We start from the raw sequence: 23383 nt of genomic DNA, 5'->3' as shown, positions 1-23383 counted from the left end.
CGGCTTCACACCCTGGGTGCAAAAGCTGACATACTCCCACTTACTGGTTCCCAAATTTCACACTGCACTGACCTCTCACTTTGTCCTTTGCATCTATGAGTTGATAATTCTGGATCGCTGCAGCTCCTGGTGATCTGGAGTCCCTCAGGCTGGTGGCTGGTCAGGCCCACCCTAGAGCTAAAACCTCTGGCTCATGTGGGCCTAGGTTCGGGTTTGCTCCCAGAGCCCTGCGCTGGCCGATTCCTGCCAGCCTGCTGGAGTGTCCTCAGTGGGAGATTAACTTCTCTCTTATTTTGTGTGTTCTGCAGCTCCAAATTTTGTTCAGAGTTCCCTTTACACATTGATTGGGGTAGGTGGAAGCCGGAGCTGCTCAGAGGTCCTGCTTCTACTCTGCTGTCTTGACTCTGTGGCGCCCCCCCCATCTTTTCAATTTGTTCTCCTGTTTACTTAAGATTTATACATTATCTACTGTCACACAGTAATCAATAGTAGAGTTCATTGAATCTGGAGCCAACATTTTAGTTATCAATTTCCCAATCCTTTGAACAAAATAATAAACTCAACACATGTTTATTCAGTACCTTCCATATGCAAGGTACTAATACTAAGTACTGAGGATAAAAAGATTTTTTTAAAAAATACTCAATCTCTACCCTCAAGCAGTTTATAATCTAGCAGCAAGGGTATGACATGTACATGAAAATAAATATGATACCAGGTGGAATTTGAAAGAGAAAGAGTAAAGAACCACAAAATTTCAGAGTTAGAAGGGACTTCAGGGGTTATCTATTTCAGCCAATACTTGAAGAAGGATCCTCTCTATAAGTCAAGTGATTACCCAGACTTTGTGTCGGGGAAACTGACAACATTCTCTCTAAGAAAACTTGAGGAAGAAAGGAATATTTTGATGTGAAGAACTTAGGGAATACTTCTTGGAGGGGATGTCCATGCTTTAATTAAAAATTGCTTTTCAGCTTCAAGTTAGGCAGGACTACTCTTAAATTAATCCTGAGAATCAAATGAAATAGCTACAGCAAAAAATAGTTGGGTCTCCCACCCAGCCATGGCAGCTGAGAACACCCTGCTCCCTTTGCTGCTTCGTGTTTATTCTTTCTTGATCTTAGGTAAATGTGTATTCTGAGATGGAAGTGTCCAAGCAAACTTAGGAGTTTGGGAAATCCAAAAGTTCCAGTGGAGCATACTAAGGAGATAGCTGTGGTCACTAGCACAGTAATGGCCAGTGGCAATGGAAGTATCTTCAATGAGATAATCACCAACTTCTAAGAGCAGGATCCCTCAAGAAGTGCTGGCTATAGATTCAATAGATGCATTGACCTAGCAAGTCCCACTGACCAGCCAGCCAGGACTTTTACCTAAGGAGAACTTGGTGAGGACTCTACAAAGGGACTCCCAGTGCCAATAAGTCTCTTTTCTGCCCACCTATATTCTCTACATGTGGCTTCACTAGGTTTTTACTTTAAGTTTGTGCTCACTCTACCCCAGGGACCTTCTGTGTGCAAGGGAAGAGTGTACCTACATTTTGAGGGAGGTGCCTACATTTTGAGAACTCTTCTTGCTATACTTTCTTAGCAAATCTATTTTTTAAAAACGAATCAACTGCTTGTTTGTTGATAGGAGACCCTCAGGCAAGGGCTCAGGAACAAAAATACTAAAACCACAATGCCTCAGAATTGTCCCCTAGGACCTGTGAATGCTAGTGCCCAGTTAGGGAAGTGGCTCCAGAAAAATATCCTAAACCTTTCCATACAAAATATGGCTCCTACTTATTCTTTCTACTTTTTCTTATTCACCTTAACATTCCTGCTCTCTCAGCCAGTGACTACCTAAACAATTTATAGTTCACCAAGGCTAAATTTTAGTAAGCTGTGCTACTAATAAAAGTAGCTTAAAAACAGGAGAGTAACTATCATCATATTTCCAAAGTGCCCTTGATCATAGCAGAATAAGTTTAGTTGTCCTCTGGAAATCTCTCTCTAAAAATTAAAATGGAAAAGAAGTAGAAAAATGTCTTCTATTTGGTAACCTACTATATACCTACCTACCTATTGAATATCTATCCATATTTAATCAATCATAATTATGATTGACTTATAGTATAATTACACCCTCTAAATCCTTACTAACCATCAATTGATTACTCAACCAGCATTTATTAAGCACCTACTCTATTCCAGGCACTATTGGGAACACAAATGCAGTAAATGAAATGATCCCTACTCCTAAGGAGTTTATATTCTAGAGGAGATCACAAGGGCATATTATATATATGACATATATATAAGAACAAACACAAAAGAAATAAATATAAGGAAGTCAAACAAGACAATTTGAAAAGGAGAGGATTAGTTTAGGGGATCAGGAAAATCTTCACATAGGATGGAGTGCTTGAGTTATGTCTTAAAGAAAGAGAAAGATTCTATGAGCTGGAGGTGAGGGAGAAGTACATTCCAGACATAGAGGGTGGGTGGCAAGTACAAAGGCATGGAACCAGGAGGTGGAATGTCATGTGTGAGGAACAGAGAGAAAGCCAGTTTGGCTGGATCACTGAGTAAGGTAGGAAGGAGTAATGTACAATGAAGATGGTTGAAGCAAGATGTATTGGCCTTTAAAAATTAAACAATAGAGTTTATATTTGATTCTAGTGGCAATAGAAAGTTACTATATATAAATTAAGCAGAAGAGTACCATAGCTATTTCTGAACTTAATGAAAATCACCTGAGCAGCAATATGGAGAATTCACCGAGGGTGGGAAACACTTGAAGCAGAAAGAGCAGTCAAGAGGCCACTGAAGTAATTTAGGTGAGAGGAAGGGGTATGCTCTTAACTGTTTAACAGTTATATAATATGCATGGCATACTTTTAAGTTTAATCTGCATTATTTACATTTTCTCCATCATTTTATTAAGTTCAAATAATTAGCAGAACAATAAACCAAGCCCAATTTGTAATACTTGTTGATTTCTGAGGTGTTAATGCTCCTGTTGAAAATTTAACAACTGGGGTATAATAGTAATGAAATTTGAAGATCCCTTTGTATTGGAAAGCTGAGAGGTACTTATCACTTAGTTTCAAATTAAGCCTCTGTTAAAGAAACAGAAGATATGATGCCCTATTGCTGATGTAACAGGAAGGGGTTGAACCGGGAGGAGTCATACCATATTTAAGGAAGAGCACAAGCTGGACAGTCAGAACTTCTTGGGACAAGCATTTGGAGGCAGAGCAGCTGCTGCCGGAGAGAGAGAATTTCTCTCAGCAAGCATCTGAAGGCTGGGTTGCTGCTGCTGGACTAGAATTTCCATGGAGGAAGTGGTTTTGATTTTTAGAACAGAGCTGCTGAAGACTTCCGAGGGCCAGCTAGAGCTGCTGAGGACTTCTGAGGTCCAGCTGGAGCTGCCAGAGGAAGATGACTGTACTTTGCCTGTCTGTGGCTCTGTTAAGTTTCTCTTCCCAGGAACAGAAACTGTGAAGGATTTGAGATGGACTGGACACTGTGAGCTTCAGTGTGGAGTGGGAACTGGACAGAGAGCTGGACAAGGTGCTGGGAGCTGTCTGTCTTTGAACCCAGGTAACAGTTTGGCGGATTCAAGTAGGAGCTACCTGCCTCAAGTAAAGATGAAAAAAATCTCTGTGGATACTGAGTTAGTGACTGATAAAATTGTAACTTACTTGTGACCTAGGCATGGATGGCCTGTGTATTTTTCCACTATTCCTTAAGAGAGTACTGAGTAGTGACTGATATTGTAACTTAATTGTATCCCATGAGTGGAGAACTTTGACTATTGTACTTTGTGTCCCTTAAGAAGGCTTGCGGATGAGTGAATTAAGGATGATTGAATGATTAAGTTGCTAAATGATTCAGTTGCTAAATGACTGTACTTTGTTGAAAACTGTGTGACCACTTTGGTGAAAACTATGTGGCCATTTTAGTGATAAGTTGTTGAGCTGTGACATGGTGAATGCTGTGTTTTGATTTTTTGTGATAAGTTGTAACATTGTGAATGCTTTACCTTGATTTTCTGTGAATGTTTTGCTCTGAGTTGTTATTGAATAGAGAGTTTGCTATACTATGTAATCAGAATCTTGAAAGCTGTCCATAGCAGCAGTCCTGTGGAAAGCTGCTTGTGCTTAGCTTTACACTGGGCTAGTTTGAGTTGGCTCCAGCATATTCCCATATACCCTGATAGGTGTTGTGGGCTTAAAGTAAGTTAGTAGCTACATAAGGAGAGAAAAAGGGACAGAGGTAAGGAATGTCATAAAGATAGAAATGTGAATTGATTAGATACATTGGTAAGACAGAATGAAGAGTGAAGGAAAACACCACGGTTATCAATCTGAGAGAATGGAAGAATTTATCACTAATTATAAATAAGTAAAATGAATGCATTATTTGGGAAATCTTTGACTCAATATAATGATGGCAACCTTCAGTACCCAATGGAATACCCTTTGGCCTAAATCTCAGGAAAATTAGTTTTACAGATGACTGATATCTAAACACTTTGAGATCAACCTTGCTTTTCAGTTTAGACTTGCTCACCCAGCTTGTGCCCTGCCCTCATCCCCAGATATGAATTGCTTTTTCCTGCCTAGATACTTGCACATTCATCAGATCTGATTCTGGCAGTTTATAAAAGTAAGTTTGATATGCACATAAGGTATCCAAGGAATAGATTTCAAATAACTCAGAGAAATAATAAGTGAGAGCCACTAGTCTAAAGTTTTATATAGAAAGTCTGCCTAAGTGAAATGTGATACTCTCAAGAATGAAATTGTGATGATATAAAAATTATTCTGATCATGAGGAAAGGAAGCTTTTGAATAATATTGATGTGACTATATACAGAAATAACCACCCAACTTAGGTTTTAAAAGACATATACTGAAGATACAGGCAAGATCAGGTAACTGAGGAAGTATATGATACAGTGAGACAGTCCTATAAAAAGTGTAAGAAATGCTAAGACGGATGATGAATACTAAATTCTATATAATAATTATAAAATATTTAATTTTATTATTATTTAATATAATTATATTATTAATTAATATAATAAGTAATAATATAAAATAAATACTATATACTAAGTACTAAAATAAATACTAAATACAGAAATGGGATAAGAGAAAAATCAAAGCTATTCAGGGCAAATATAATGATGCCAATGGATGCATTTATCTAGTGTCTACTATGGCTAAATACTGTGTTTGAGAGATGAAAGAAGTATTTGAATCTCATATTGATCCAGTTTTCTCTGCCAAGAATAATCTTTGGAATTTGAAGGCTTGGGGTGTTTGTTTGTTTGTTTTTCCTTAGTAGTTAATAGAGAATTGTTCCTATGATTATTGAAAAGTTGGTAAGGGAGGAGCTATGGGTCTTCAATGTCAACACACCTCAACATAAACTTCAGGATATTAAAGAACTGCCTGATAGAAGTAACGGGTCATTGTTAATGATTTATTTTTTTAAATAGAGACCAGAAAGATACAGATAGACTAGAAATGTTCAAATACTGTCACAGTTTCAAATAAACAGAAGATAAGATTTCTTAAACTTCAGGCTACCGATCTTCAACTCAATTCCAGGCAAAATTCTAAAATTAATTATTACAGGGGAAAGTTTACAATCATTTATAAAGAAAAGATGTGATCATTAAGATTCAGCAGAATATCATGAAGACAAATTAATCTGATTTCTTTTTTTTTTTTTACTAACTAGACAAGCCACAAATATATAGGATTTATACTTCACTTGCAGCAAGGCATTTGACAAAAGTTCTCATCCTTAGAGACAAGAACAAAAATAGATTTGAATGATAATACAATTATGTGTATTTAGAATGAGTTAAATAACTGGAAGCAAAGAATATTGACTAATGTATATTTATTCTGTCATTTGACATATCAGTTGTCTTTCCCAGTTTTACATCATGTACCAACTTGATAAATAAGTCATCTTAAATAAGCCATAGAGGGAGTCATGGGTAGGGAGCTGACCAGGACACAAAGAGTTCAAATCCCTTCTTGGACACATACTTGCTTTGGGGCCCTGAGCAAGTCACTTAACTTTTCAGTTTTCCATGTCATTCTCCATGACTACAAATTGAAGAGAAGGTGCCAAGTTGCATAAGCAGAAGGAGTTTCTTAATAGTTCATTCTGGTCACTGATAAAATTATTGAAAAAAATAAGACAAAAGATAGACTTATGGGGCACCCTGATGTAAGTACCCTTTTACTCATGCTAAGAAAATAGGATTATTCTTCAAGTAGGAAAATTGATCCTTAATTAAGTAGCAATTATTAGTAACTGAAATTTAAAATGAAAAGCGCTTAATTTGTACTTGGACTAAGTTGTATCACTGTTTATATTTAATAATTAAAGATTAGTTAAGCATTTATGCTATTAATTTAATAGAGCTTTTCCTTAATGGAAAAAGCACAGGTAATTAGATTTTCTGTTGAATACCAATTTTATCTCAATTATCTACACCTGGAGTAAGCTTAACTTGACTATTTAGTCAAGACTAAATAGGAATAACTAATATGATGGCTAAAAGGAAATAATCAGCCTACATCTGATTGGCCTTACATAACCAATGATTACAAATAGTACACTTTATGTATTGCATATAACATCAGATTATACACACACACAGAGAGACACACACATTATTTAGTTTGCAGTACCTTTTCTTTCATATTTTATTTTGTTTATACTTTTTAAATACTTTGTTATGAAGAATAGCTCTCTGGAAGAGAGTAGGAGGAGGAATACTGTGTGAAATTTAGGTGCTATAAAAATGAAGGATATCAATAAAATTTTTTTTAATATCACACCTAGTTCCTGACATCAGGAACACTCCCCCTGCCCTCCCCAAAAAAAGCTGTTACAGGACATGCACATGGTATAGTGGAAAGAGCCCTGGCTGTAGATGACCTAGGAGCTGAGTATGACTTCTAATTTTGCTATTTTCTAATTGTATTACCTTGAGCAAGTCACTGAACTCTCCTGTTCCTGTTTCTACATTTGTAAAATGAAAGGCCTAGCTAGACTAGAGGGCCTCTGAGATCCCTTGCAGCTCTAGAACCATAATCCTAAACTCCTTTAGTGACATAAACCTATCACCTTGAAAAATGATCATATAACATATATTTTGATTACTGTTCATGATCAGTGCTTCACCCAAGACATGAGTTCATGCAATAGTTGGCCACTCATTTTTTTGTGATTTCAGTGGTATGGGTAATTACAGACAAGGAGGCCCTTAATAAATACGTTTTGATTGATTTGACCGATCTGTTAGATAGTTGCCTGGAACACTGAGAGGTGGACTACCTTGCCGAGGGTTACACTGCCAGTATGTGTCAGAAATAGAATTTGAAACCAAGTCTTCCTGAATCCGAAGTCAGCTTTCTATTCACTATGGCATGCTGCCTCTCATATAATCTTTAGTTCCACTCTACTTTGATGTTATTGCTTTCTTATTTGTTTTTGGACTAGGGCAGCTTCACAAGAAGACTGCAAGGGATAGGGTCAAATGTTTTAAGAAGAAAGATGCCATGTGAAAATATCTATCTCTCTGAAAAGATCAGAAGCTTGAACATCAAAGGATTTTGGTTTGAATCCCATCTATAAAGAAATAGAATGTAACTTTAACAATAACTACCACTTGGCCCAGGGACTTGGGAACACTAGGCTTCTCCCTTTCTACCAAAGGGTCTGTTCTTAACATTGAACTCAGTGACTCTCAGTTGGGAGAAGCCTGGTCTCTGAAAAGCTGAGGTAGGCTTTTTGTTTGCTTGTTTTTGGTTTCATTGAGTCTGGCTTTTTATTCCTCAACCTTGGAACCAAAGGAAAAAATTAAAGTTTAGCTTCAATAAAAGGTGTGTGTTGGGAGTAGGGGAGATAGAAGGTACTTATAAAATATAAATCAAGTATAGAACAACTATTATTTCACACACACACAAATGCATAACATGAAAGATTCATAGGTGCATATTAACAAAAACAAACAAGTAGCAGAAATAACTTTAACAACTTTTACATTCTTGGGGGGGGGGGGTTTAGACTTAAACATCAGAAAATAAAGCAATGTGTGGGACTGCTAAATCAGCATTTCACATTTCACCTCAGCTCTAGCCAAATAATTCCCTCTAGACCCATGTCTTCTTGCAAGCCAAGAGCTGGCTAGTTTCATTCTCTTGTTTGTGATCATCCCTTCCAATGTGTAAACTCATTCTGCTGCCAGTCAGCTTCAACTAAAGGACCCAGAAGCGGGCCTCTCAGATTCACAAGACTGCCTATAATGCTGAACCATTTTAAAATCATTATTTGGTCACCTATGCTCAGGAAAGAAACTCAAAGCAGAAAAAAGGAAGCCAGTGGCCCAAGATCCAAGTTCAGCACTGTTATGGAACTGGTAGAAACCATGTTGCTGGGTTGCTGAGAAAGATGCTGTCCTTCTCCCAATGTCCATAGGAAGCTCAGAGGAGAAAATGTGTACATAAATAAGATGTACAAAATAAATGCAAAGTAAGCAAGTACGTTATCAAATCCTAGAATTTCAAGATAGCTGGGTAATGCCTAAATATTCTAAACCTATAGCAACACCGTTTTCTTTCATTGAAAGACAAAATTTGTGAGCTGAAAGGGACATTGTACATAATCTTGTACTGTACTTTTTCAAACCATTTCATGTGAGGCAGAATAATAACAGCAATAGTAGAAGGGAATGGTGAAAAAGAGTCCTGTTATATTAAAGACTTCACCTTTAAACTTGCTATTTATCTTTAAAAATTAGTAATTTGACTATCTGACCCTAAGGTCCTTTCAAGCTCTAAATCTATGACTTCTCTAAGAAATTTCTCTTCAGTTCTAAATACTAAGATTGGTATGATGCTTAGTTTTTCCCTAGACAGTGAACCTGTTACATCTACTTTCTATCCCCTTGACATACTTACATACAGGAAGGCAGTGTTTGTTTACTCTTAGTCCCAATGATTTCATCAGTGGAGAAATTTCCTCTACCAATGCAGATCAGAACTTTCTGTTACTTATCTTATAAAGTTACCTGAAGTACTGAGAGGGTAAGTATAGCTGTTTCTGGCTATAAGGCTAGTACCATCAAAGGCAGGATTTGATGCCAGATCTTCCCAACTTGAAAACTAGCCCTCTATCCACTATACCATGCCGCCTCTGGGTATTTTATTATTTTGTCTTAACCTATACAGGATTAGACGCGATACTTTTAAAAAGCCAGCTTCTTGGGAATATTCCACTTAGTCATAGCATTCTTCTTTTGTGGGGGAGGAAGTATTTTTAATAATTTCAACTGGAAACACTATTCTTTGCTTCAACTCTAAAACTGCACAGGCTGACAGGGACATTTGAATTGTGGGTGAGTAATCTTTATTTGGTCTATGTATTCTGGTTCTAATCTCGGAACTTTCCAGCAAGAAAGCTGGCTGAAAACCAATCAGAACTTGAATATGCCATTATGATGGATCCAATAAATGCTTTCAGACTCATCACCACCACCACCATTATACAGTGTTGTAGCTATCAAGCAGATGGCTCCCATTTTTAATTTATCATAGTACTGTGCCAATTAACCCTTTCTATGACTGTCTCCTGATGATAGGTAGTTTCATCTTTAAAAACAAAATACCCCCCAACTCCAAGACCAACGTTCTGAGTTTAACTCCTTTAATTAAGAGGATTTGTTCTGTGAAGTCTGCAACCAGTCAAAGGGCGCACTTGAGGACCTGGAGGGCCACTTGTAGCTTCGAGGCCGCAGGTTCCCCACCCCAGACAGGATCAATCGGTGCCAATAACTGGCTGCCCGCCTGCCTCAAAGGCGAAGGCAGAAACCACGTGGTGATAGGGTGTGGACATTGGATGAGGTTGGCTACTGCCTGTAGAAAGGGCAGAAGCAACCCTCAGGTCACAGGTTTAGAGTTGTAAGGGAATGGCCCGTTTCAGCAAGTGTCTGTGTGGAGGGGGCATCTTTCTGAATGGCTGAAAACCGAACACCGGCCCCAAAGAAATCCGAGGAGTAGGTCACTGTCCAAGAGGAGAGGTTCAAATGTTGGTCAAACTTATGGTTGGGGCGGGGGTAGTGAAGTAGGGTGGAGATGGGGGGGGGAGGTTAAGACCGCTCCACATTCTTAGGAAGAACTGAGCACTCCTCTAAACTCTCGGTGGCGCAACTAGGTCACAGAAGGCGCTCCTCTAAAGACGTTCTCTGTCCTACCCAAAACTCCCTCGACGCCCGCTCCTCAGCCCGCGCCAGACCCGCGAGGCCGAGCCGGCGCCTCGGATTGGCTACAGCCTCGGCCGCCGCCCCGCCCCCTCTCCTCCCACCACCAGGGTTCTGTGTCCTCGCTCCCCTCCTTCCTTACCCCGCCTCTTTCCCCGAATCCGGCTCCCCCAGCTCTCGCTCCCTAGTTTCCGTTGCGAGGGTAGCGGCGTCTGTTGGTTGTCAAGATGGCGGCGGCGGCGGAGTCGACCGGGCTGCTGCTGCTGCTGCCAGGCGAGGTCGCCGCCGCCGCTGCTGCTGCAGCTGCTGCCATCGCTACCGCCGCTGACACCACCAACAGAACCGCTGCGCGGGAGCCGCGGCTGGCGCGGCCCACCCTGCTGCACTCGTAACTCGAGGCCTCTGGGATCTAGGGACTGGGGGAGAGGAGGGGAGGGGAGGGGGGGGTGGAGAGGGGACGTGGGGGAGGGCACCGCGCGGCTGACATGAGGGAAGCGTCTGGGGGGGTCAGCAGAGAGTCGAGGCGGCTCTGGGCTGAGAGATGCTGACGGGCCGGCCTGGGGCCAGGAGCCCAGCGCGGGGACCAGGCACTGCTCCTGCCTCCCCAGTCCCCTACTGGAGAAGCAACTTTACCCGAGGGAACAACGTATATCAGTATCCTTCCGTGGCAAACCGCTTCAGAAAGGTGATGGGTGATAAACAGTTGTGTTTCTGCTTGAATGATGACGGCCATGCCCAGGAGCTAGCCCACCCCCACCCCCTCCACTCCGACCCCTGCTTGTGGGGGTGCCACTGATACCTGTTTCCAGTGTTGTTGTTGCCCGGCCTGGACTTGAAATAAGGTCTATGCACACGAGTTACCTCTTATGACAGATTCTTCCTCTGCCGTTACCTTATTCCCAGTTATTCCGAGGTGTTTTGTTTGTTTTTGCTAATTCTTGTGCATTTTAAAAACCTTCAGTTCCCGAAGCACACTTCTTGGTGGAATTTTTTTCTTTTATTTTGTTTTGTTTCCCCCCCTCTGTGTATTACAGAAGTGACTGAGTATTTTAATTCTTATACCTTCCAATTCTTTATCAAGCTCCTAGGAGAAATTGTATAGATAATTAAGACCTACAGGTAATCCCACAGACGAATCTTGTTATCAATTTGGCATCTTCTTCCTCCTGACTTTTTCACCAAAATGTGATGAAAGGTTTCCCCAAAGCTCGTTTTCTCATCCCATTGCAAACTGTTGCAGTCATTGACAAAAGGGGGGTTCGAGTGACGTGGATAACCCACAAATTGGGTTTACTTTAGACAAATTGAGAATTTATAGACATAGGAGGAATGGATACATACTAACCGATTCATAATATGGTGTTTGGGTAGATTATGATATGGAAACGTTAGTAAAAAAAAAAAATCAACCATGTTTATTCCTTTAAAATATATTGTTTATGATAAGCCTTTGGATTTTCAAAGTGATAAAGAAGTTCTGTAAAGTATGTTAACAAGTACTGATTACCTTTATTTGTCTTAAACCTGTGATTTCACCTGGTATTCCTGCTGGGAATCTCCCTCCTAGGGTGCATAGTGGCAACTTCTTGTTACTTATGTCTTAGAAAATTGTCAGAGTGAGAGGTTAGCATATGGTTATACAACAGTTTGTCAGAGGCAGGTTTTAAACCCATGTCTTTCTGACCTTAAGACCTACCTGCTATGCATTATTCCATGCTGCTTCTCACTTGTTACGTAGTTATTAAAACTTAAAAGTTTTCAAATATTTTATTCTGAGCTTTAGGCAGTTTTAATTGAAAATTATAAGTTTAGTACAAGATTCAGCCTAATTAATTGTCACTCATTTACTTAAAATTCAACTGATTCAATTGGTTCAATTCAAGAGTTTAACTGATAAAGATCAATAGCCTTTGCTTGTTCCCCTATATTCCTGAACATTGCCATTTCCTTGGACTCAGAATTGCCATGTAACTATCCCTGTTATATTACAATAGAAGGAGCACCAGATTTTTTGTGGAGGTTCAAATCCCACATCCAACATTTGCTAACTATTTGACCTTTGACAAGTTAATTAATTGCCCTGGGCCTCAGTTTCCTTAAATACAAAACTGAGGGAGTTGAGCTAGATGAGCTCTTGAGGTCCCTTCCAGCTTAAGATCTATGGTCTTATGGTAGTTGTACTCCCTTCTTTTAGGGGATCATTTTTATGATGGACATATGCATACTTTTTTAAATGTTAAGGCTTACTACTAAATCCTGCTAGACTTCCTGGATCTGATAAATATCAAAAAATCTCTTAGAATGAGTCAGAGGTGATCTAGTATAAAACCCCGCTACCCCATAAGTCTTCCTCTGATGGTCATACAATATGCCTGGCAGTCTGGCTATCAACCCCTTCCCACAAGAATGTTTTTAAATGAATAAAATAAAATACATAGGATCACAAGGAAACAGTTATAATGAAATACTTATCAAAACTTTTTCAAACCCTACATTAGCAACCAGTGTACTGCACTATACTTATACTGGGTTCTAGCACCTTATCAGCCATTTTTGTTCCAGCTCTTTCTAATCCAAAAATCATTCTCCCAGAGTAATGGAAGCAAAATAATAATTGAATAGTTCTTCTGTCTCTCCATGGTCCATTACAATGATCCCATATATGTCAGTACCTTCTTAGTAGTTTCTTAAAAGAATATTAAGTAAAAGAGGCAAATTGGTAAAGTACATTCCTCCTCTTTAATTGGAGTCATAAAGTTTTTATACTGGAGCCCTGTCACAGAAATAAGTATGAGACTCCCTCTAGGGGCCTTGACTTAGCAATGCAGTTGGTTGTACAGATCAGTAGTAAATTTACCATCATTTATTTTAAATTGTAACCTCCCCAGGACAAACACCAGCTACAAGGTACTTTTATGTTATCCTTTGAGAGGACCATTTCAATATGAAGGAGTCCAGTTAAGACTTGAACAGCACCTATGTATCTAAAATTTATAATACTTCATATGATATTTATATACTTACTATATTTCTATAAGTATTCTAAAAATAAATGAAAAGGCATTGGTTAATTTGATGACAGTGCAAATTTCTCTCCTTCTGACAGTGCAAACTTGCTTCCTTTTCCTCTTCTCTATATGTGATTATGACTAAGCATGTCTGCAAGCATTCAACAGAATTTTTAAAAATTATTTTTTCAATTAACATTTATTTTCTCTCCCTAAATATCTCTCTCCACCCACCCCAGCCATTAAAAATGAAAGAAAAAGAAAAAAAATTCTTGTAAGAATGCATAGCTAATCAAAACAAATTCTATACTGACCATTTAAAAATATATTCTTCATCTTTTGTCTACTCTTGTTAGCCTTTAATCTCTTTAGAGTGTAGGATTAGTAGCAGTATCACTGTACCAAAGGATATCCACAATTTAGTAACTTTTTGACTATATGCTAAATTGATTTCCAGAATCTGGAATGCTCTACAAGCAGTGCATGAATGTACCTATTCTCCCTTCCCAGTATTTGTCATTTTTCTTTTTTTGTCAACTTTGCCAATCTGAGGAATGTGAAGTGGAATCTCAGAGTTGCTTTAGCTTACATTTCTTTAATAATTAGTCATTTGATGCATTTTTTAATGTTTCTTGATAGCTTAGATGTCTTCCTTTGGAAACAGCCTGTTAATATCTTTTGAATACTTAATAATTGGAGAATGGGTCTTAGTTTTATACATTTTAATCTGTTCCTTATTCACCTTAGAAATGATACATTTATCAAAGAAACTCTCTGCAAAGATTTATTTCCCAGTTAACCATTTCCCTTCTCCTTTTAGCTGCATGCAATCTATGCCCTCTTTTTTAAACATTTTTTTCAACTAACAAAAACCCATCTTCCCTCCTTCCCACATCCTCCACCCCCAACTGATAAAGAAAAAAAACCTAACAAATATGCATGGGCAGCTAGGTGACACAATGGATAGAGGGTCTGGCTTAGAGTGAGGAGCACCTGAGTTCAAATACTTCAGTGTTTCTTCTTGTCTTATGGTGGCATTAACTTCTGTTTGGCCCATTCTAATTTTCAAGGAGTCTTTTGCTTGGGAAGGCTTAATACCTCATTTTCCAAACTGATAATTCTCTTTCCAATTCTTCTTTCCATAATTCTCATTTCTTTTCCTTTTTTCATCCTAGAACTCCCATTTCTTTTCCATTTGTTTTCTCTAGATCTCTTATTTATGAAAATAATTTTTAAAAAACTCTTGTTTTATCACTTCTAGGAATTCTAGTTGGATTTGCATGTTTTTCCAAGCTATGTTTTTCCTTGAGATTTTGTTTTTAGATACTTTAGAGTCATTCTCTTCTGGGTTTATGTTTTGCAATAATTGCACTTTAAGATCAGATTCTTTTTTCTTTGTTACTTCTAACTTTATTTCCTGACTTTGGACTTGGTGTTAACAATAAACCATGTGTACTTCTGGAGGGAATGGCTAGGCTATGCTTGGTCCTGTTTATTGTATTCTTGAATCCTTAAGTTGTTTTCTCAGGGTATTGAGTATTGTGTTACTCTAGTATCAGGGAAAGAGCTTAGGCCGAGAACCTGCAAGTTTTCGGGGTACCCAAAATAGTGTGATCCAAGGCAAAGTTTGCGTGTGGTATTCCTGGTCTGAGCTCTGCAAGTTCCTGACTTTTGTTTGAGTCTGAGCACCACATCTGAGGGTTTGCCCCTCATTAGAGGACCAGTGTACAACTTCTGGATTCAGCCACCTCTAGCCATCTGGAAAGCTCTGTAGGTCCAGAGTGACAAAACTGCAGGCTCCCGTTTGATCTTCACTTCCTGTCCTGATTATTCATATGTAAGTTTCAGATGGACCTGAGTGCTGGATCAGAAATTCTGTTCCACTCCTAGAACTAGAGCCACTAAGCTGCTGCTTGCTTCCATAGTTGCTATTCTCAGTATGCAGGCTAGGGCTTATGAACTCTGCTTGCCCTAAACCATTACCCCTAGATGCAGATCCCATCCTCAGTCTGCTTTAAATCTGTGACTCAGTACTAGGTTAGTGAGCCACAAGGCTTCCATTGGGTAGCTGTTCTTACTCCTTACACAAGGTCAAGGGCTTTCTCTTGCTATGATATACAACTGTGCTAGAAGTCATCACAAGTACCTAGCTGGACCCTTTCCCCAATATCTAAAGTCTTTTGTATCTGTCTTCCAATGCAGACTTGTGCTGGAAAAGTGACTGATTTTTCCTTGGTTATCCCAATCAGGATACCATCTGGTATAGTTTCTAGATCTTTGTGAAGTAGTTGTGGGGGAGAGCTCTGCTATATTATTTTATTTTTGTGATCTTACTTAGCTCAGGAACAGCAAATATCATTAATTAAGGGTGTACCCTATGCAAGGTGCTGGTGATACAAAGACAAAAATGAAACAGTCCCTGCACTCAAGGAACCTACATTCTTTTTTTTTTTAAAGCAATCAGGGTTAAGCAACTTGCTCAAGGTTACACGGCCAGTTATTTGGTATGGGCACCAAGTATCTAAGACCGGAACCGATTCCGGGTCTCCCGACGCCAGGGCCAGAGCTCTTACTCACTGCTCCACCTGGCCACCCCTAGGAACCTACATTCTAATGAGGAATATAACATAAAAAATAGGTCCAGTGAGCACCTAAGTGCAACTTCAGGTGCCCATAATTATTATTATTTTTTTAAGCAATCGGGATTAAGTAACTTGCTCAAGGTTACACAGCCAATTATTTCTGGGTGTGGTGCTGAGTATCTGAGCCCAAATTTGACCCCCAGGTCATCCCAACACTGGAGCCGGTGCTCTTACTCGCTGAGCCACCTGGCCGCCAGGGTGCCCATAATTATTAAGCAGGGGAGCTGCTACTCTTTGGAGCAATCTCTAGTGTATCAGATCGATCAATAGACATTTAGTGCTTTATGTTTGCTAATCACTGTCCTTGGTGCTAGGAATACCAATATAAAAAGGAGATAGATTCAGCTCTTGCATGACTTATGTTCTATTATGGGTCTATAGTATGTTCACAGAGAAGTAAATAAAGGATGTATACATAACAGATATACGCTGGTGGGTGACACTAAGCTGAAGTAGTCAGGAAAGGCCTTAAGCTGGTCCTTGAAGGGGGGAGTTATGGATTTCAAGTGATTTGGAAGCTCTAAACTCAGTAGATGATCTTCAAGAGTAGTTGTGGCCAGCAAAATTATCACCCTGAAATCAACTTTAATTTTCCTAATCTGGTCCTCAGTTGATGCACATGCAGTATTTCAAAACCTATACTCAAAATCTTCCAACCTTAGAAGAACCTGTCAACATTTGTGCTCTACTGCCATGACTGGAAATTACATTGGATGTTATGAAGACAGTAGTCAAAGGCAAGGTCTAGAATTTGCTTTTCTGTATTGTAGCCCTTGCTACTCTTGTAGCTCCAGTGCCAATCTTACCTCTCTTCAAGAAGACTCATGTTCAGGAACTCTCATAACTTAACCATATGGCTCCCTTTTTCTGGGGCCATATTGAAAGAAAGCATACTTGCAAGATGCCTCCACCACTGCTTCTACATGGCTGGGTCTAGGCACTTGGAGTCCAGAATCTTGGGATTTGGAATTGCATTCTACCTTACTTCCCCTGTTGCTACCTGCTTTTGGCCTAAGAGGTTCTTCCATTGCCTCTCAATGGCTGCCATTTCAGGGACTGAGGTAGAGTGGTGGTCAGTCACTGGGGGACAGTATTGGTGGGGATTAGATTATGCTTGCCATGGGCTGCTCAGTGTCCAGCACTTAAGCATGACTGGAGACGTGAATAAGAAATGACTAGGCCATGTGGGTAGTTCAAGGAAGAATGATGAATTACATTTATTGATTCTTAGGACCAGGTTTTTATAGAACAATGAGATAAAGGAAGGGACTCAACTTTTCTAATCATTACCTAGTCTGTTATATCCTAGAAGTAGCACAGAATAGATAATTTGATAAGGATTTGTTATTCGGGAGACTAAAGTCTTAGGGTAAGACCTTTGATCTAGGTCTCAGGTACCTGCTAATGCAGCCACAGTCATAAATGGATACAATTGAATGCAAACTTCAAAGACAGAGATGCAATCCTCAAAAGACATCACGTTTAGAGCTGACCACCCAAAGATACATGAGTGCTAAATCAAATATTTTGGCTCTCAATAACTAAAATCTTGGGGTATAGTCTATTGATCCCAGAACTCAAGTAACATCCTTATAAGTGTAACCCATAACAAAAAACTCAGGTGCTAACTTGATGAAAAGTCGTGTCACAAAGAGGTCTTTGATATTCAGGTCCACTGATATCAAGGCAATTATCTGAGTCCTGGATCAAGCCTCTTTGACTCCCCACAATGCTGATGTCCAGATCTTATCAGGGAGGGAACAAAGCCCTACCCATATTTCTGATCTTTGCTGTATGTGCTCAGCTCTGTTTAGATCTTCCCCAGCTTTGTATGTAGTAGGCACTTAATAAACACTTGTTGAGTGGTAGAAATGCATTTGGGTGAAGATCAGTGGAGAAACAGAAGGGTGTTATTAACATGGGAATATAATACACTTTGCCTAAACAAAAGTAGTAGATAGATGAAAATCCAGGGAATAGATCACAAAGTCATAATATGGTAGTGATGGGAGACTTCAACAATCTAAACATCTAATGGAGAACACTCTTCTTTCTTTTTTTTTTTTTTTTGCTTTTTGGAGGGCAATTGGGGTTAAGTGACTTGCCCAAGGTCACATGGCTAGTAAGTGTGTTAAGTGTCTGAGGTCATATTTGAACTCAGGTCCTCCTGACTCCAGGGCTGGTGCTCTATTCACTGCACCACCTAGCACACTCTTTAGTCAGAAGTAATTGAAACATTTTCAGTTGCTAAAAGCAATTGAAAAATTCTTGAGTTTGGGGGTGGCTAGGTGGCACAGTGAATAGAGCATATATATTGGAAATTAGTCTCGCTTGTTGACTTCATCTAAAGTAATTGTTATTGAAGGGGTCTTTCAATAAGGTTTGTATATGATACAGACCTCATTGACTTTGTTATAGATTGTAGACTCTGTGCTCCATTAAGAAATGTTTATTGAATATGCATTTGTCTTTGAATAAAGATTTAAATAAACTACTTTCCTTAATACACTATGACTAGAAATATGAAGATCCATCTGGAAAAAAATTTAGAAGAAGAACGTCAAAAGTTACTGCAGGAACAAAGAATATGTCGAAGTCGAGCGCGTAAATATTGTATAGAATCAAACAGAAGAAGAAAGTAAGTAATTATAGTTTGTTCTGATAGTTTTAAAAGGCTTTGCTGGTTTTACTAGATGACTGAACTTTTTGTTCTTCAGAAAGGGGGAGGCAGTGAATTTTGTTGACCTAAATAATAATATTGCATCTTCCAAATAGAATGTTATCTTTAATTTTTTTCAGGTTTTTAGTTTTACTTTTCTTCACAAATCATAAAGCAATGATGAATTGTCTTTTGAGTTGTCTGAATTATGCCATGTATAATTTTTACTATAATGCTTCCCTTTCTGTTTTTACAACCTTTTGTGATTGAATAATAGCTTACTATTTAATCATTTATGTCTGGTTATGTGGCTTGATCATATTACTTACTTATTGCCTTTGTGTCACTCACATTCAACTATGTAAGAAAGCAATGCATGCTGTTAAGGGGGTCCCCTGACTTGTCCTTTTGAATTGCCATGTGTTCCAGAAACACTGTACCCAGAGTATGCAAAAGGCCCTGAACATGTCAAGGATGAAACCCTACCCCCTCATCCTAAGCTGACATAATTTGTTGTTTGCACCCTAAGCTGAACTCTCTGTGTGTCCTTGGGAATCAAGACAGGTGCCAATAAGTCTGCACTGTACTGGGAAACTGCTTATTCACCTGGGACCCTTACACATAAGCAGACCATCAATAACTTCATGGTCCAGCAGCTTTTACCATCTTAATTATTTATGGTTTCTCCTCCCCTGTCACTCCCATTTAGGTGGACATTTCTATTTCTCCTCCTCTTTTTGTCACAGTTTCATAAATATGCAAGCTTCTGTTTGAATTGTGAACTCTGTGCACTTTTTTAGGGTACCACATGCATACTCATTTCTCTTATAATAAATCTAGTTGCAACACTATGTCTCATGAACTTTTGATATTTTTGGGTAGCAGTACGCACGTGTATGTGTGTGTATATGTATATATATATATATAGAGAGAGAGATATGTATGTATTTAAAGTTAAAGAATAAAGTTCATATATGTATGTATATATAATTTGAATAATTATGTAAACAGGAAGAGTACATAACAGTTATTTGCAAAAACAGTTAGAACATATATAAATGAATGAAAAACCTAAAATAGATAAATACCTACCTATAAAAAAGAAGGCAAAGTGAAGTACTAGTACTCAGTATCTTTTGATTCTGTTATTTTTCAGTTTTTCTAGCAGTGCTTTTTTTTTGGGGGGGTGGGGCTAGATTGTTATATAGTCCCTTTAAAAAAACCATTGATGTTTTTGTACCTTCTCCAACTTACTTTAATAGATGACTAGTAGAACATATAAATAACATCATTGTGAATCTGCTGCAAATCTCTCTTAGGGAAAATAAAATTATTTACCTTTTTTTCTCTCTACTATATTGTCTTTTCATGTTAACTCTTCCTTTGTTCCATTAATTATATTTCTTTAATGTTTTTCATTAGTACTTTTTTCTCTTTGTTTTTGAGGGAAACAGAGGAAAATAGAGCATAGGTACTCCACGTTGTTTGTTCTTTTCATAAATGAGTATTTTTATTCTTTGGATTTAGAAGTCAGATGACCCAGGTTCAAAGCCTAGCTCTATCACTTACTTCCTAAGCAAGTCACTTCCCCTCTTTGTATGTCAGTTTTCTCATTTGTAAAGTTATACTAGTTAACCTCTAAGGTCCTTTCTTATTCCAAATCTGTGACTCTGTGGTTTTCTGTTCACATTGTAAACACTATACACATAAATATATTCATGGTTATTTACAGGAAGTGATCATTTTTACTTACAAAACTACTATCTTCCTCATAGTGTCAAACATGCATATTTCCTGAGGAATATCATTAGTCACTGCAGAGAAGAATCTGTTATAAGTTTCTAAGGGGTGAAACCTTTTTTCAAAGCTATTTTTGATAATTATAACATAATAAAATACTACAGGGTGGCACCTTGTAAAATATTTAGAGTACCAAGCTAATGATAGCAACTTCAACTATATTTCTCAAATACCTCATTTTGGCAAAGAGGTGACCCAGCAGAGTATAAGTTCTAATAGGTCTTAAAATGTACCTATGGTTATTTTTATACAGCTAGGTCTCTTTTTTCTTCTCTCCTATAGAATGAAATCCTAGCAATGGACTCATTGAATTAGAAAGTATATTTAATTTTGTGGCTTTTTCTCATCATATATTCCAAAATTACTCACCCTAATGTTTGTATCAGTCCAAAGTCCTACAGATAATGTAATAAAAGGCCCCTAAAATGCTGACAGGATTCAGTTTCATCATTTTTGCTATGTATATCAATGTAGTGGATAGAAGGTAGTATCTTAAGGTTTTTTTGATTTGCAGTTCTCTGATTGCTAAGGAATTTGAACATCTTTTCATGTGGCTATTAACAATTTGCATTTTCTCCTTCCAGCACTGTTGGTTCATGTCCTTTGAACATTTTTCCATTGGGGTAGTATATATTACTCTTTGAATATGTATCACTTTGTATAAATTCTGGATGTTGGGCTTTAATATTAATGTATTTTCTGCAAATATTTTCTTTATTTCTTTTTACTTTAGAGAGTTTTGTACAAATCTTTTTTATTCTTTTTGTATAATTGAATCAATAAATTGTCTCTGATTATTTCCTTTGATATTATTCTTTTTTCTTCTAATTTTAGTGACTATTTAGCATATAATATAAGGTAGTTGTTTAAACAATTTTGTGCCATGAAGCGATTACATTTTTCTAATGTTTTTATTACAATGCTTTCATTCTGCAGTTTTTAAAATATGGGCTCATCAAATACTAACCTCTTCTTCACTGGATTCTGTGAAGCATACTCCCTTCTCTTCCATTTATTTAATTCTCTATGCTTTCCCCCCCCACTACCAATCAGACCTTTAAAAAATAATTAAGAATATTTTATTCTATGAATTAGAGCTTTTGTGTTTTAATTGGCATGGTGTGGGGATGAAGGGAGGAAATCTCTACCTATGACTTCATTGATGGAAATTTTTCACTATGGAAATTTACCTCCACCTTTTCAGCAAAGCAACTTACCCAAAATTTATCATGTTAGAGACTTGCCAATGTGAGTACACATGTGACAGAAGCTGGACTTGAATCTAGGTTTTCTGATAGTAAGGCCAGTCCTCTGTATGCTAACCTCATTCACCTCTCTATTTCTTGTTTTGTTTTATAGAATTGCATTAATCTATAAATTAATTTGGAAAATGTTTACTAGCTTATTATATTCATTTCATCTAACTACAAGCAATGGAAATCTTTCTATTTGCACAGTTCTTCCTTTCTTTCTATTATAATTGTTTTGAAGTTCTTTCCATAGGTCTCTTCATGATAAGATAATAAGATCATTCACTGTTGTATTTGAGTATTTTATATTTTTATAAATCATCTGTTTTTAGGACCTCATCTATAGAAGTAATAACAATATTATACCTAAAACCTATAAAAGTATGAAAATAATGAGATAATATTAGCTAACCTTGGTGTTTTGCATAGCATTTAACCTCTGTTTATCTCATTTGATTTTCATAAAACCCTAAAGAACTATGAAGGTATGGCAATTTAAGTGGGGAAAAAATGTGAAGGATTTAATAAACAATAAAATCAATATGAGTAATAGTATGACATGGCAACATTTCAAGATTTTTAATAATTTTGCTGCTTTTCATCAGTAAAGAATGGAAAAAATCGGGGAGGCTATGTGGTGCAGTGAGTAAAGCGCCGGCCCTGGAGTCAGGAGGACCTGAGTTCTGTTCCGGCCTCAGACACTTAACACCCACACAAAAAAACTAGCCGTGTAACCTTGGGCAAGTTATTTAACCCCAATTGCCCTCCAAAAGGCAAAAGAAAAATGGAAAAGATAGACTGATAATCAGATAACTGTTAGAATTATTTAGAAAATAAGAATTAGTGGGCTCTGAGTGACATTCTAATAAAAGCTAAATGAGCTTTGCAAATAGATCTTTATGCTTAGATGTTTTTCTTCTTGGTTCTTGGGGCTATGATATGTGACATCCAGACTAGTGAAGTATTTGTGTCTATTTTCTTTTTTTAACTATTTTTTTAATCAGCAGAAATTACCATTTTCCCTTTCTACCTTTTTCCTACAAGAGAAAGAAAAAATCCTGTTATAAAAATGTATATTCAAGCAAAATAAATTCCTGTATTGTCCAGAAATTACCATTCCTTCTTCCTACTTCCCCCCCCAACAAAGAAAAAGAAATATACACATGTATATATACACATGTTACCAACATGTGTAGTCAAGCAAAACAAATTCCTGCATTGTCCATATCACACAAAAAATATCTCAGTCTTCTCTCTCAAGAGACTTATAGCATAACCCATCTTTAGACCTCTGGAATTGAGGGTAGTCATTGTGTTAGTTAGAGTTCCCAACTCTTTCAGCATTGTTTATCTTCACAATATTATTGTTTTTGTATATATTTTTCTCTCAGTTTCACTTCACTCTCTGTTCATTTATACAAGTCCTTCTGGGTTTCTCTGAAAACATCTCCATCTTTTCTTAATACTGTTCCATTACATTCATATACCACAACTTGTTCAGCCATTCCCGAATTCTTTCTTCCTAGATATTTGAGGTATTTTTTTTCTTTGACCAAAAAATTATGGATTTCAGCTGTAATGTTCCTGGGAGTTTTCATTTTAGGGTTTCTTTGAAGAGGTGACCAATTGATTCTTTCTATTTTTATTTTGCCCTCTATTTCTAAGAGATCTGGGCAGTTTTTTCTTATTTCTTGAAATGTATTACCTGAGTTCTTTGTTGTTGTTATTGTTATTTTTGTTATGGCT

General features: G+C 37.8%; 1 protein-coding gene across 3 annotated transcripts in view; it reads left to right on the top strand.

The window, feature by feature from the left end:
* The first annotated feature begins 10724 nt into the window (after positions 1-10724).
* Positions 10725-23383, top strand: part of CEP126 (centrosomal protein 126) — a 101396-nt gene continuing 88737 nt past the window's right edge. For all 3 annotated transcript variants that reach the window (XM_069079982.1, XM_069079981.1, XM_069079983.1), the window contains exons 1-2: positions 10725-10932; positions 18447-18566. In XM_069079982.1, the coding sequence (XP_068936083.1) occupies positions 10820-10932; positions 18447-18566 (233 nt within the window). In that variant the 5' untranslated portion in view covers positions 10725-10819. The remainder of the gene's footprint in view (positions 10933-18446; positions 18567-23383) is intronic.

The sequence above is a fragment of the Petaurus breviceps genome, unplaced genomic scaffold, assembly GCF_028583685.1.
Source record: "Petaurus breviceps papuanus isolate PSGF00001 unplaced genomic scaffold, PetGlider_PUasm1.0 91133, whole genome shotgun sequence".
NCBI classification, from domain to species: Eukaryota; Metazoa; Chordata; class Mammalia; order Diprotodontia; family Petauridae; genus Petaurus; species Petaurus breviceps.
This window is presented reverse-complemented; position numbering and strand designations above follow the sequence as displayed.